The sequence below is a fragment of the Asterias rubens genome, chromosome 8, assembly GCF_902459465.1.
Source record: "Asterias rubens chromosome 8, eAstRub1.3, whole genome shotgun sequence".
Lineage (NCBI taxonomy): Eukaryota > Metazoa > Echinodermata > Asteroidea > Forcipulatida > Asteriidae > Asterias > Asterias rubens.
Window position 1 is genome coordinate 220,513 of NC_047069.1, and position 14,871 is coordinate 235,383.

Consider the following 14,871-nt stretch of genomic DNA (forward strand, 5'->3'; position numbering starts at 1 on the left):
GGTAAAAAAAAAAAAAAAAAAATATATATATATATATATATAATAATAGTGTTGAACATTTCTAGTGCGCCATGTCTGTCGACAAGAAAAAACAAAACTCTGCTATACACAAAGACAACATTAAGTATGAAGGCTATTGTTTCCAAAATACATGTAGATATGTTTTGAGATTATTTGTGCATTTGGAAAAAGTACATGTATCTGCTTTTCTGAGCTGAAGTGGGACGCTGTTCGAAAGAGATGGCCCGGCATGTGAAAAACAGCGATCACCGAAGGAGTGCCAGCAACGTGGAATGTTCAGACGCAGTTTGTTTGAGGAGAGAAGCTTTCTTGGCTATTGGGATTTGAGGCATTGCATGGTGAGGTGTCAATACACAATGGTTTGCAGTAACACCATGTGTGTGTTTACTTGCCAGGTAAATTTTGTCTTTTAGAGAACTGCCTTGTTTTATTTTCTACAACAAAATAGATTTTTTGAATTCGGGAGACTTCTCAGTTCTGAAAAGAACTGTTCTGCTTTTTAACTACTACCCGGGCGGAAGGTAGAAAATCAGCCGGGACTACTACTTTAGTTTACTAGTGGATTGTTTTTAACTTCACTACTGCGGCGTGAGTTATTAATTGGTCTAAACGTTTTCGACTAGTTTTTTTAAGAAAAAAACCCTGAACTGTGAGCGCAAAGCATGAGAGCTTGCAGGCAAACATTTGCTAAGCATAATTGTCTGCTTAAGCAGAAAAAGTGGCTAAGCACAACAAAAATACACTTTTACCATAATAACTTTACCAGCCAAAATACTATGTCATATGTACAATCTATAACTGGTATCCTGCTCACTTTTGCTGAGCAGAAAGTTGCTAAGCATAATTCTCTGTTTAATTGGACTCTAGTCTAACCTGTTCGACAACATCAATCAGAGGTGGTAAACCAACAGCATCGAACGACTTCTTGACAAACGCTGTACCTACTCCATGCATAGCGGTGTATGTGATGCGGACTGGGCAGTTCGTATTCAGGTCTCTGTATTGGGAGAATAGAAATCATACATGGAATAAATAATAATAGTAATAGTATTACGTTTTTATATAGCGCTTTTTCACTCCCAAAGGGTGTCTCAGAGTGCTTCAAATTATTACCCCTGGTCACTGGGCCTTCAAGGCAGTGGACACTATGGTAATTACTCAAAATAATTATTGGCATAAAACCATACTTGGTGACGAGTAATGGGGAGAGGTTGATGGTATAAAACATTGTGAGAAACGGCTCCCTCTGAAGTGCCATAGTTTTCGAGAAAGAAGTAATTTTTATGAATTTGATTTCGAGACCTCAGATTTAGAACTTGAGGTCTCGAAATCAACCATCTAAACGTACACAACTTCGTGTGACAAGGGTTATTTTTATTTCATTATTATCTCGCAACTTCGACAACCGATTGAGTTCAAATTTTCACAGGTTTGTTATTTTATGCATATGTTGAGATACACCAAGTGAGAAGACTGGTCTTTGACAATTACCAATAGTGTCCACTGCCTTTAAATCATTCCTTAAACCATCTCGGCTCCCTGGGTTGTTATCAGCCTGTGCAACAAATGTGCTACTCGGCTAAAACCATCTCTGCCCTCACAGGTACCCACTTACCCCTGGGTGGGGAGAAGCAATAATAGTTAAGTGTCATGCTCAGGGACACTTAAGTGTCACGATGTATAGCAAAACCACATATCCTTTCTTTGCGTAAAGGCACTGGACACTATTGGTAATTACTCAAAACTAATTATTAGCACAAGACTTGGTTAGGAGCAATGGAGAGCTGTTAGTAAAACAAAACATTGTAAGAAACGGCTCCCTCTGATGTGGATCTGCCACAGGCCTAATTAAAATGTGCTAGATTCTAGCACGTTTTTGATGAACCAAATCCCAAGTTATGAGCGAGCAAGGCATGCTGTGGACAAATGGGGTTGACGAGAACGATCAACCCCGGGAACAAGGTTGCTGGTTTCCTACAAGAGAGTTTGGAGATCTGAGAAATGTTACTGCAGATTCAAGTTTGTTAAAAACCCATTTGCTTTTATGCTTAGTTATTATCATTCTCGTTTATTCAGAGATGCTCTGTACAGTGCTTTGAAACTTTTTTGTCAGGTTACAAATATTATTAAAACAGATTCATTACATACAAACATGGTAAAGGATTATAGAAGAATAACCAGACCAAATTCATATTTCTGCTTACTGTAAGCAAACAATCAGCGCTTGAGGAAGCAGGGAGTTCCACACTTAGGTCAAGCGTGTTTCACGTGTTACAGGGAAATTCTGCTTCTGTGCGTGCGTACTCCACGTTACTAGGCATTCTACGATTACACAACTAGCACAGAAATTTGGCGCTTGCCGTGCAATTCAAGCGTAGAATGGTGATCGTTAGCGCTGAACTCGGCGGTTAGCAGAACCATGAAATTGGGTCTTGGTCCTGCTAAAAAAAGTTAAGGGCAAACCCTGCGGTGTATTCTTAAAGAGCTACACAACATGTATGTGCAGCTGCACCATCCAACGTTCAACCATGGAGCTATATAGCTCCATGGTTCAACCATGGAGGAAGGAACAGAAGGAGTTCGAACGAAGGGACTTCAAAGGCTAACTTTAGGCTTGGTACCTGTCATATATCTTGTTCTGTAGATCAGCCAGGTATGCCTCCATTATGTCATCCAGCGGGTCCGTCTTCAAGGGATTTGATTCAACTAGTGATGTATCCCAAGATGATTTCCATGGTTCCAGATTGGACTCAATAGAACTAGCGATACCTTTGTCATGCGGAGATATAATCTGTACACAAAACAAAATTTACCAGAAAGTGAATATTATGTGAAGGTTAAAGGGAAGGTATATATACGTTTGGTAATCAACTTCAAATTAATGGTAACTCTTCAAATTAATGGCAATAAAAATATTTCGTTAGAAGTCTACAGCATATTTTTAAAATTGAGATTGTGCATTCCATTAAAGGAACACGTTGCCTTGGATCGGTCGAGTTGGTCTTTGAAAAGCGTTTGTAACCGTTTGTTATAAAATGCATATGATTAGAAAGATATTTTAAAAGTAGAATACAATGATCCACACAAGTATGACTCGAAATGGCGTGGTTTTTCTTTTACTTTGCAAACAAACACGGTCGGGCATTTATGCGGAGTCAAAAATTTGACTACCATAAATGGCCGACTGTGTTTGTCGATGTGGTAAAAGGAAAACTACGCAATTTTGACTTGTGTGGATCATTGTATTCTACTTTTCAATTATCTTTCTACCAATATGCATTTTATAACAAATTCGGGATTATTCTTCCTGCGTGGACAATACTCGCCCTGGATTTTCAGCTATAACTAAAACACGCGAACACATTTTGAATGCAATTTTTAAGATGTTAGTTTTGTTATCCATTCAGATTTACTAACAACAAGTTCACAAATAAAGCAAAGGCCGCTGCGAAAACTGTGTTGTATATTATATAAAAACTAGAGATAAGTTTGTAGCAAACAAACACTGGGGTTTCGGCCGTTGGTGGTACAAAAAGAGAAAATATCATCATATGGACAAAATCACGCGTCATATAACAAAAAATGCTAAGTTTGGACGTAAGCCATTTGAATTTCTTATTTAGATTGAAAGGAAAGGTCAAAGTTGATGTTTAAAAAAAATGCACTTTTGTCAAGACTTACAAGATGGCATAAAAATTGTGACTTTATGACACTTGGTTCATGAGCTACAATTATAACTCTTTTCCGTATGGTTCAGACGATATAAAGTTTTAAATAATGAATTGTAAATGTACATCCAGTCCATTCACAGTGCAAACGCGACGATATAAAGTTTTAAATAATAAACTTAACTACTACGCCAAGGCTAAATTTATTAATAAACTATACCACACAGACCCTTAAAATGAATTGTGGTTAGAGAATTCAATGAATTTACGTGGGAATAAACCGCTACTATTACTAATATCCCAAACGCTTCTGTAGTTCGAGGACTCTCCAAAAGCAAGAGGGCGCTATACAGGTTCACCATTAACTGTAGAAGCGAAGCAGCGCACCCAAATGAACGATGCAATGCGTGTGGACTATGGGCTATGTGTGGTTCTGGCCAGCCGTATGCAGTGTGTTACGATGCCTTGGGAAGCAATGCCTGTGTGCAGTGATGGCCGTATGCGATGTACAGCGTGAATTACGTGCAATGTAAACACACAAGACGATCGTGCTTTGTTGACGATACGTGTTTTTAAATCGTTAATATCGTCAACAAAGGATTAAAAACCTTCGGCAGAACTGCTGCTTGATCTAATTAGAACACAGGCTTTCATTTGATGAATTGTTTGTGTCTTTTAGGACTTTAGTTCCTGAGAACGAACGCTCACAAATTTGTACGTGTAAATGTTATGAGAATTTTCGGAAAGAAGAATAATAATAAAAATAATAATAAAAAATTAAAAAATCTCGACGAAATCAAAGGTGGTCGAAACCCCCAATAAAAAAAAATCTTCAAATTTTCATATTTTCATTTGACCAGTTACCTATTCACACAAAAATTAAGTAATATTATCAAAGATACATGTATGTGTTGTTTGAAACATTCCAAAAGGCTGTCAAGTGTTTGCATTCCAATTCAGATTCTTCAGAAATGTAGAGAATTTTTTAAGATCTACAATTGCCAGAAAGGTAAAGCTTTTAAGAAAAACCCTGACCTATTTAAAATACAGTCTTATTAAGTTAATGCATCTTAAAATACACTGACAATGCTTCCATTAAGGTTCTGCCAGGGATTTCTATAGTGGTGGAAAAATGTTTCTCTGGAAACCATTGCGCAGGTTCATGGTAAATCATAAATAGACTCAAATCAAAGAAGTACTCAAATCCAATTTTATATTTCGTTGAAAACCTTTGAAAGGAAATTGCAAAGTGTGTAATTTAGGGCCTAGTAAACACTTAAGATGAAGATTTTAAAGACTTCGCTTTCTGTATTTAGAGCAATCGCACAACATCGGTAAACAGTATTGTCCAAAGGCCCATCACAATTTATGTATAAAATAACAAACCTGTGAAAATTCAGGCTCAATCGGTCATCGGAGTCGGGAGCAAAAATGTGTTTAAAATAAATTTTTTATTTTCGATATCGAGAATTGGTAATTGTTTTAATAGTTTCTCAAAAAGTAAAGCATTTCATGGAATAATATTTCAATGGAAGTCTTTCACCATTACCTTCTCTAAACCCTCTAAGTTATTTGTAAATCTGTGAACTTTTAATTTTTGTTCTGTTCAGAAAGTGTTCAATGGCTTGAAGAAAGCCTTTTTCATACAAGAAATAATCCTATCAGAAGATACTTAAAGCTACATACCTGTGCACCATTTTCCCAGTACACTTTGTATCCGTTATCACCCTTGGGATTATGGGAAGGCGTTACCATCACCCCAGTCGCAGCTTTATACCTCTTGATCGCATACGCCTACAAACAAACACAAAAGTGCAATGTGGTAAATATTTAAAGGGACATGTTGCCTATGAAAAGCATCTGTAACCGTTTGTTAGTAAATTAAGATGTTTCAAAAGTCATTTTAAAAAGTACACAAATAAACCTCGAAATCGCGTGGTTTTACTTTTACTTTTTTTTCATATTGGTGTGCCGTGTTAGTTCACAACGTATAATAAAGAAACTGTGCAATTTTGGGACATTTTTGTATGAACCATTCTATTTGATTTGAGGCACTGCATGGTAAAGTATCAATATATATTTGGTTTGCGGTAACACCATGTCGTGTGTATCTACTTGCCAGGTAGAGTTTGTTCTGTAGAGAACTGTCTTGCTATATATTCTACTATATATTCTAGTAGATTTTTCAGATTTTCGAGAGACTTCTCAGTTCTGAAAAGAACTGTTTCCTGACGATGACTAGAGCAAGCTAGTCGAAACGTTGAGACCAATTTAGAACTCACTCCGCGGTAGTGAAGTTAATAACCATCATGTAAGACACATACACAGTGTTACGGCAAACCAAATGTACATTACATTGTTTAAAATTCAACTTTTAAAACATCTTTCCAACGACATGTACATGTAGCCGATGCATTTCATAGCAAACTCGCCAGATCCAAGAAAACATGTGTCTTTAAAAACTTAGCTTCCTGTTTTTAAGAACAGAATAATTTGAAACAAAGTTAATAACTACACCGTTTCTAAAACGTACAGCATCATGTGTATTTGTAGATTTGGCCAAGGCTTTAGAGAGTGTCAACAGAAAAATCATGCTGCACATTCTCAGATTGTCCAAGCCATCACCATTACGTATGACACCCCACTAAGCTTTGTCCAAACTACAGACGGCCCAACTAAGGAGTTTCTAACAAAAGCAGGAATCCTTCAGGGGGACACATTGGCTCCATTCCTCTTTGTGATTGTGGTGGACTACATCCTCAGGCAAAGTCTTGACCCCATCCAACACAAAGGCCTTACCATCAATCAGAAGCAATACAGACGCCATCAGGAACTGCACCTAACTGATCTTGACTATGCAGACGATCTTGCCCACTATGCGATGCACAGGCCCTCTTAACATCCCTTGAGACTCCTGCAGCCAAGGCCGGTCTGTTTCTCAACATTAAGAAGACCAAGTACATGACATTCAACGAGGACGACAACCACCTGCCAATATGTTCCAGTGATGGCACACAGCTCGAAGATGTCAGCGACTTCAGGTACCTTGGGTCCTATATTGCCGATAGCAAGAAGGATTTCCTGATTCGCAAGGGTTTAGCTTGGAATGCCTGCAACAAGCTTCATAACATCTGGCAATCAAACATAGCGAATACAACCAAGCTGGTCTTCTTCAGAGCCTGTGTAGAGAGCATCCTTCTGTATGGAGCGGAAACCTCAACCATGAATAAGGAGTTTCAAGATCGCCTCAACGGCACATACACCAGGCTTCTTATGAGGGTACAGAACATCTCATATGGCGTGAGCACAAGACCAAAGAACAGATCTACGGAGATATTCCACCAATCTCTACTACTGTTGTTCAACGCAGAGTCCGCTTCACAGGTCACTGCTTTCTTGCCAAAGACTAAGCTTGGGCGATATCGATTTATTTTATTCACGATATATCGCCGACAATATATCGCGATATTCGATATAATCGCGATTAATGAAATTTGACATCATCAGTCTTCAAACTTCAAGTGAAAGTTGTAGAGGAGACAGTCATAGCTTAAGAGAGGTGTTCTAATGACCTATTCTTCTGGTTTTACTCCAAACCTATGGGGTGCAAGATGTCTCAGCTAGCAAATACATCGCGATATTTAATCGATATTGCGATATATCGCGATTATCGTGATATATCGCGATATATCGATATTTCGATTAAAACCAAATCCATCCGATGTCGAAATCGATTCCAAATTAATATCGCGATATTCGATAATATCGTGATATCGCCCAAGCTTACCAAAGACCAGGTCATTCCTGACATGTTATTTTGGAGACTGCCGTGCCCTAATAGAGGACCTCGACCACATCACGTGATAATTATAAATACCGAGTCTGAAATCGTGGGCCTTCCAAACATGATGATGGAAAAACACCTCTGGCGTGGCGTTGTGCATGGAATCTCTGTTGCGACCGCTAAATAATGATAATGATGATGATGTTGAATCACACAATATTATCAAATCATGTAATGGCCATTGACACACGATAGACTCACCACAAAAGGCGTTGGTACGATCTTCGAGAACAAGAAAACCCGAACACCAGCATTTAAGAAAATAGCTGCCGTCAAATCTGCAAATCTGTAGAGATAATAGTTCACTTAATATAAATCTATGCAATGAAAGTGACTAATTTTCAGTGACTAAACATAGGATGAAAGAAGCGTTGTCATATCCATATGAAGTGTCGTGGCCGAGCGGTTAAGAGCACTGAATTCAAACTCTGGTGTTTCTAACCAGCAGAGAGAGGGCTCGCATCCCCAGCCGTGACACTTGTGTCCTTAACCAAGACACTTAACCATTGCTTCGTCCTTCGGATGGGACGTAAAGCCGTTGGTCTCGTGTGTTGTGTAACGCATGTCAAAGAACCCAGTACACTTATCGAAAAGAGAAGGGAATCGCCCCTCTGTTCTTGGTTGTGGCTGCTGTATGCGCCTAGCACCTTGTTAACACTTATAAGGTGCTAAATAATTGGGTCTCAGAATTCTCCACTGCAATGACCTATCTTTCTGAAAGTTTGTATTTACTCAGCACCTTGAGTACCTTGTATGGTAGATACATGCGCTATTGACCCCTTGCACGCACGTCACATACAGCGACTGTGCTACGCTTACCATTTTGGTGGTCATTAAGTTTACGTGAAAACATCGCGTCGCCTAAAATGCGCACTTCACTAAATAACGGAGTGACATTGCCCACCAGTATGGCGCATCCCAGATTATTCTGATGATGATGTCAGGTGAATTGGGTCAATATAAGACTTTGATGTTATTCTTATTACTATTATTCTTATTAAACACTAGAAGGTGTCATGGCAGTGCATGGGGATTTCAGGCCTGTTTGCTTTATTTTTGAAAAGGGCAAGGGCACCAAAGCATTTTCTCCTTGGGAAAGGGCACTCTGTGAATAAATTGTAAATTTCTACTGTACATCTATCATTTCAAGGGCACCAAGGCAGTGACCAGGGGCATGGAGGCAATCGCCTTTGTTGCCTCCATGAAGTTTCAGGCCTACTAGTAGTGTACATAATGTAAAGTTAATGGTTTATGTCTTTTTTTTTTAAACATTCAAAAATTTGCCGTCAAACGACCGAATTGCATTTTGAAATTTTAAAGGACATTAAAATCACACAAAATAAAAAATTAATGAAACAAAATAAAAGATGAATGTATTTCTGATTTACCTTCTACTGCAATGCCTGGCATCATATCCAATAACGATACCCTGGGATTTACATTCAGGATTCATGGATTCTACATAACGAAGAAGGCCCTGCAAGAAATCAAAAAAGATAATATTGGAATTAAAGGGTCTAGGTACTTTTTTTGAGAAACAAGTAAAATTTGACTACACAAAAAGGTGTGCCGTGTTAGTTCACAACGTATAAGGAGAACCGTGCAATTTCGAGGCATTTTTGTGTGGATCATTATATTCTACTTTTAAAGACTCTGGACACTATTGGTAATTGTCAAAGACCAGTCTTCTCACTTGGTGTATCTAAACATATGAATAAAATATCAAACCTGTGAATATTTGAGCTCAATTGGTCGTCAAAGTTGTGAGATGTGAATGAAATAAAAAACACCCTTGTCACACAAAGTTGTGTGATTTCAGATGCTTGACTTCGAGACCCCAAATTCTAAACTTGAGGTCTCGAAATCAAGTTCGTGGAAAATTACTTCTTTCTCACAATGTTTCATACTATCAACCTCTCCCCATTACTCGTTACCAAGTAAGGTTTAATGCTAATAATTATTTTGAGTAATTACCAATAGTGTCCACTGCCTTTAAAACATCTTTCCAACCAGATGCATTCTGTAACAAACAGTTTACAATTGCTTTTCAGAGACCAACTCGCCCAATCCAAGGCAATGTGTCCCTTCAAGCCCGGTTCATACTTTCATACCATGTGTTGTGTAAGGCATGTAAAAGAACCCAATGCACCTTTAGAAAAGATAAGAGGGGGTACGCCCTGGTGTTCCTGGTGCGGCTGCTGAATGCGCCTTGTAATAATTATTACATGGTGCAAATAAGGATTAGGTCTCTTAAATTTAAATAACTTTGTCCCACTCACCAGGAGTAAAATTACTTGGCGCTTTGTATCCATTGGAAAAGTAACACTTTAAATACAATTTTTTGTTATCATAATTCAAATTTATTTACCTGGCTAGTTTGGATGATTGTCAGATCATTAATTCTTGCAGGGCCGGCCTCCATGCCTGCTCTTAAACCTGACAAAGAAAACATACAGAAATTGATAACAAGTTAGAAGCTGGAATTTTGGGTTACTATACCTCACACCTCACATAGTCAGTATTATTTGGAGCATGGGGAAACACAACTGTGTACAATATTAGCAGGATCGTTAAGCGCAGGACAATAGACTATCGCCTGGGCTGCCCGGTCGCACATGGTAACAAGGTAAGTGCGAATGACAAATAGGGTAACGCCCGGTTGTAATAATAATAATAGTATCGAAGTCTTATATAGTGCACACACCACCAAACAAGGTACACTCAATGCGCTGAGTATTTTTATACAACCTTTTAGAAAGGTTATTGCAGTGATGAATTCTGAGTCCCAATTATGTTGCACTTTAAAAGGGTTTACAAGGTGCTACGGCGCTTACTACAGCAGCTACAGCCAGGAACACCAGGCGAACCCCTTCTCTTTTCGATAAGTGCACTGGGTTCTTTTACATGCGTTACACAACACATGGGACCAATGGCTTTATGTCCCATCCGCAGGACCAAGCAATGGTTAAGCGTCTTGCTTAAGGACAAAAGTGTCACGGCTGGGGATTTGAACCCACACTCAGCTGATCAAACACCAGAGTTTGAATTTGGTGCTGTTAACCGCTCGGCCACGACACTTCCACGTCTACTTTTGTAGATGTGGAGGTTACATTCGACAGAATTTGTTGCAAATTTGGTCTCTAGTGCACAAAACATGGACATTACATCTGGAGCGTTTTGGACATTACACTTTTGACCTGTTTTCTTTCAGTAGCTGAAAAAGTGTTGAAATGATGCAATTTCTTACTTTCTTCACTTAAAGGCAGTGGACACTATTGGTATTTACTCAAAATAATTATTAGCATAAAACCTTACTTGGTGACGAGTAATGGGGAGAGGTTGATAGTATAAAACACTGTGAGAAACGGCTCCCTCTGAAATGACGTAGTTTTCAAGAAAGAAGTAATTTTCCAGAAATTTGATTTCAAGCCCTCAGATTTAGAATTTGAGGTCTTAAAATCAAGCATCCGAATGTTATGCACACACCTTCGTGTGACAAGGGTGTTTTTTCTTTCATTATTATCTCGCAACTTCAACGACAAATTGAGCTTAAATTTTTACAGGTTTGTTATTTTATGCATATATGTTGAGACACACCAAGTGAGAAGACTGGTCTATGACAATTACTAATAGTGTCCAGTGTCTTTAATCATCAAATATAGACTGTCTTCATTGAGTTTCAGTTAAAAACTAAGCTTTTATACAAAGTTCATTTTTCACCTTGATGTTTAATTTTCTGTTGAATTGCCCATGTTCAGTGTACAGGGTTGTGAGTGGACCCTTAAAAAAAGAGCTGAAGTACTACATGATGTGAGAATGATCGTGTAACGTCCAGTGAGAGGGCGTCACACATTTAAGTTGGTCGAATTTGGGCACCCCATTAACCAAGTAACTGGGCTTATCTCACATTATTGTAGTTGTACATAATGGTTTCAAAGCTTATATAAGGCATGCCAAGCTTATAAAAGGAAATACATAAAATAAAATAAAAAACGGGGGTAAAAAAAAAAGATTAAAAAAAAAAAAACACGGAAAAAAACAACAACGTCCTGATCAACAAAAAAGCGAAGATTATCTCAATTGTCCTATTGGTTATTAACTTTTTATACCCAATGGAATTGTATAAATACAATGTACCTGACTCAAAGCCAACATTTGAACATCATTTCTTTCGATTTTAAAAGGTTATTACACTAAAACTATACTCAAAATAAATCAACAAGAACTGTGATGAAGTGGCCTGTACTAGATGTTGATCAGCCTTTCTGTACTCATGGACTAAAAAATAGTCATAAAAACCACCTTTACAAAACTTTGCACATTGGTCTACCTCCATGGTACAATAGAGTATTGAATTACCTTTAGTATTGCACATCCTGAAAAAACTTAAGACCCTGGAAACTGCAGTGAATGGTCTGGTTTTTTTTCCCATGATGTTCAATACCTGTGAGTTCAAGGACTCCAATAGAACTAAGATGTATAATGTAATTCAGCGCAAAGCCAAAAGTCTAGCTGTACACAATGCTGGTTAAGGGGCCATTTATTGGCAACTTTCCAGAGTTGGTCTTGATACCACTTGTTAATACATCCCCATAGCGATCAAGTTGCAACCAATCAGAGTCTGTAAACTGTCCAAGGTATTTATAGTTGACCAATCAAAACACAAAACTGCCTTAAATGCTGGTGTTACAGACATTACATTTTTTGGACATGACTCTTGACTATCCTTTACATTTGTACAAAAGTCTGTGAGTATTGGGTTCCCATCAATGTACTGTTGGTACCAAATAGTCAATAACATATTGTGTAAAAGGTGCATGTCACCGCTGCTTACTCGCTGACAGTTAGTTTTGCGCATGTGGGAAATTGTTGACGAGCGCCCTCTTGAGTCAAAATCGTAAACAAAACATAGCCTTTCAACCGCTGAAAACGATCTGGGGTCATCGCGATTTTTGACCAATTAAAAGCCAAGATGGAAAACTAAACATGAATATGCAATGAAGTTAGTTGCGATGGTCGGATTTTGAGTCGAATTGTTCCTTCAAAATCTACGAAATGTGAATTTTCTTGTTGAGAAATAGACCTCACACATAAGAAATATATAACAACTAATGTTTTCCACTCAAAATTGAGAAAGCAAACCCTTTGAAAACAATTCCCTGTTTATTTTTGTAACACATGATGACGTTCTGGTGAAGCATTTTTATCAAGAGTAATGTACACAAGCATTGGGCAATTGCGCTTTTTGTGACGTGTGCACATTGTAATAAACATTCTGCAGTGTATGCTTTTGTTTAGTCTGTATGTGAAACATGTAGGCCGCGTCAGAAAAACGTCGGTGGAATCCCACTGATTTTGATAATTCCAGAGGGTTTGCTGCTATATAAACGGAATAATTTGATAAAATAGTAATTTTCCTCTACAACAAACATTGTTTTAATATCAGGGAAATTCAATTTTACTCACAACAGTCTAACAAAACTCATCGTTGACGTCATTCGGTCTCGGTTTTAAAGTCATAGAAACATGCACAAAACAGCGATGGGGTCACTGCTATGAATAATTCATCTCATGTACTTTCTGAAAATCTTGCGCATGTGCAAAACTATTTGGCACTCGATGTAGAGCTCTGAACAGCGGTGATGTAGAGGTACATTTGACAGAATTTGTTGCAAATTTGGTCTCTAGTGCACAAATCATGGACATTACATCTGGAGCGTTTTGGACATTACACTTTTGACCACCGTTTTTCTATTAGTAGCTGAAAAAGTGTTGAAATGATGCAATTTCTTACTTTCTTCACTTAATCATCAAAATAAAGACTGTCTTCATTGAGTTTCAGTTAAAAACTAAGCTTTTATACAAAGTTCATTTTTCACCTTGATGTTTAATTTTCTGTGGAATGGCCCATGTTCAGTGTACAGGGTTGTGAGTGGACCCTTAAAAAAAAGAGCTGAAACTCTACATGACGTAAGAATGATCTTGTAATGTCAAGTGAGAGGGCGTCACACATTTACGCTGTTCGAATTGGGGCACCCCATTAAGTAACTAGGCTTATTTCAAATTATTGTAGTTGTATATTATTGTTGTCAAGCTTATAAAAGGCATGCCAAGATTTTAAAAGGAAATACATAAAATAAAATAAAAAACAAGAGGAAAAAAAAACAACAAAAAACAAAATAAAAAAACGTCCTGATCAATAGAAAAGCGAAGATTATCTCAACTGTCCTATGGGTTATTAGCTTTTCATACCCAATGGAATTGTATAAATACAATGTACCAGACTCATAGTCAACATTTGAACATTATTTCTTTTGATTTTAAAAGATTATTACACTAAAACTATACTCAGAATAAATCAACAAGAACTGTGATGAAGTGGCCTGGAAAGTGTATAATCCTGTACTAGATGTTGATCAGCCTTTCTGTACTCATGGACTAAAGACTAGTCATAAAAACCACCTTTACAAAACTTTGCACATTGGTCTACCTCCATGGTACAATAGAGTATTGAATTACCTTTAGTATTGCACATCCTGGGAAAACTTAAGACCCTGGAAACTGCAGTGAATGGTCTGGGGTTTTTTTTCCATGATGTTCAATACCTGTGAGTTCAAGGACTCCAATAGAACTAAGATGTATAATGTAATTCAGCGCAAAGCCAAAAGTCTAGCTGTACACAATGCTGGTTAAGGGGCCATTTATTGGCAACTTTCCAGAGTTGGTCTTGATACCACTTGTTAATACATCCCCATAGCGATCAAGTTGCAACCAATCAGAGTCTGTAAACTGTCCAAGGTATTTATAGTTGACCAATCAAAACACAAAACTGCCTTAAATGCTGGTGTTACAGACATTACATTTTTTGGACATGACTCTTGACTATCCTTTACATTTGTACAAAAGTCTGTGAGTATTGGGTTCCCATCAATGTACTGTTGGTACCAAATAGTCAATAACATATTGTGTAAAAGGTGCATGTCACCGCTGCTTACTCGCTGACAGTTAGTTTTGCGCATGTGGGAAATTGTTGACGAGCGCCCTCTTGAGTCAAAATCGTAAACAAAACATAGCCTTTCAACCGCTGAAAACGATCTGGGGTCATCGCGATTTTTGACCAATTAAAAGCCAAGATGGAAAACTAAACATGAATATGCAATGAAGTTAGTTGCGATGGTCGGATTTTGAGTCGAATTGTTCCTTCAAAATCTACGAAATGTGAATTTTCTTGTTGAGAAATAGACCTCACACATAAGAAATATATAACAACTAATGTTTTCCACTCAAAATTGAGAAAGCAAACCCTTTGAAAACAATTCCCTGTTTATTTTTGTAACA

At 37.8% G+C, this 14,871-nt stretch overlaps 1 protein-coding gene across 2 annotated transcripts in view; it reads right to left on the bottom strand.

The window, feature by feature from the left end:
- The window catches only part of LOC117293653 (phosphoglucomutase-2-like), an 88,791-nt gene that overhangs the window by 7,938 nt on the left and 65,982 nt on the right, over nucleotides 1-14,871 (bottom strand). For both annotated transcript variants that reach the window (XM_033776040.1, XM_033776039.1), the window contains 6 exons: nucleotides 9,902-9,969; nucleotides 8,922-9,010; nucleotides 7,735-7,819; nucleotides 5,376-5,483; nucleotides 2,643-2,812; nucleotides 895-1,018 (listed from right to left, as the gene is read on the bottom strand). In XM_033776040.1, coding sequence (XP_033631931.1) covers nucleotides 895-1,018; nucleotides 2,643-2,812; nucleotides 5,376-5,483; nucleotides 7,735-7,819; nucleotides 8,922-9,010; nucleotides 9,902-9,969 — 644 coding nt within the window. The remainder of the gene's footprint in view (nucleotides 1-894; nucleotides 1,019-2,642; nucleotides 2,813-5,375; nucleotides 5,484-7,734; nucleotides 7,820-8,921; nucleotides 9,011-9,901; nucleotides 9,970-14,871) is intronic.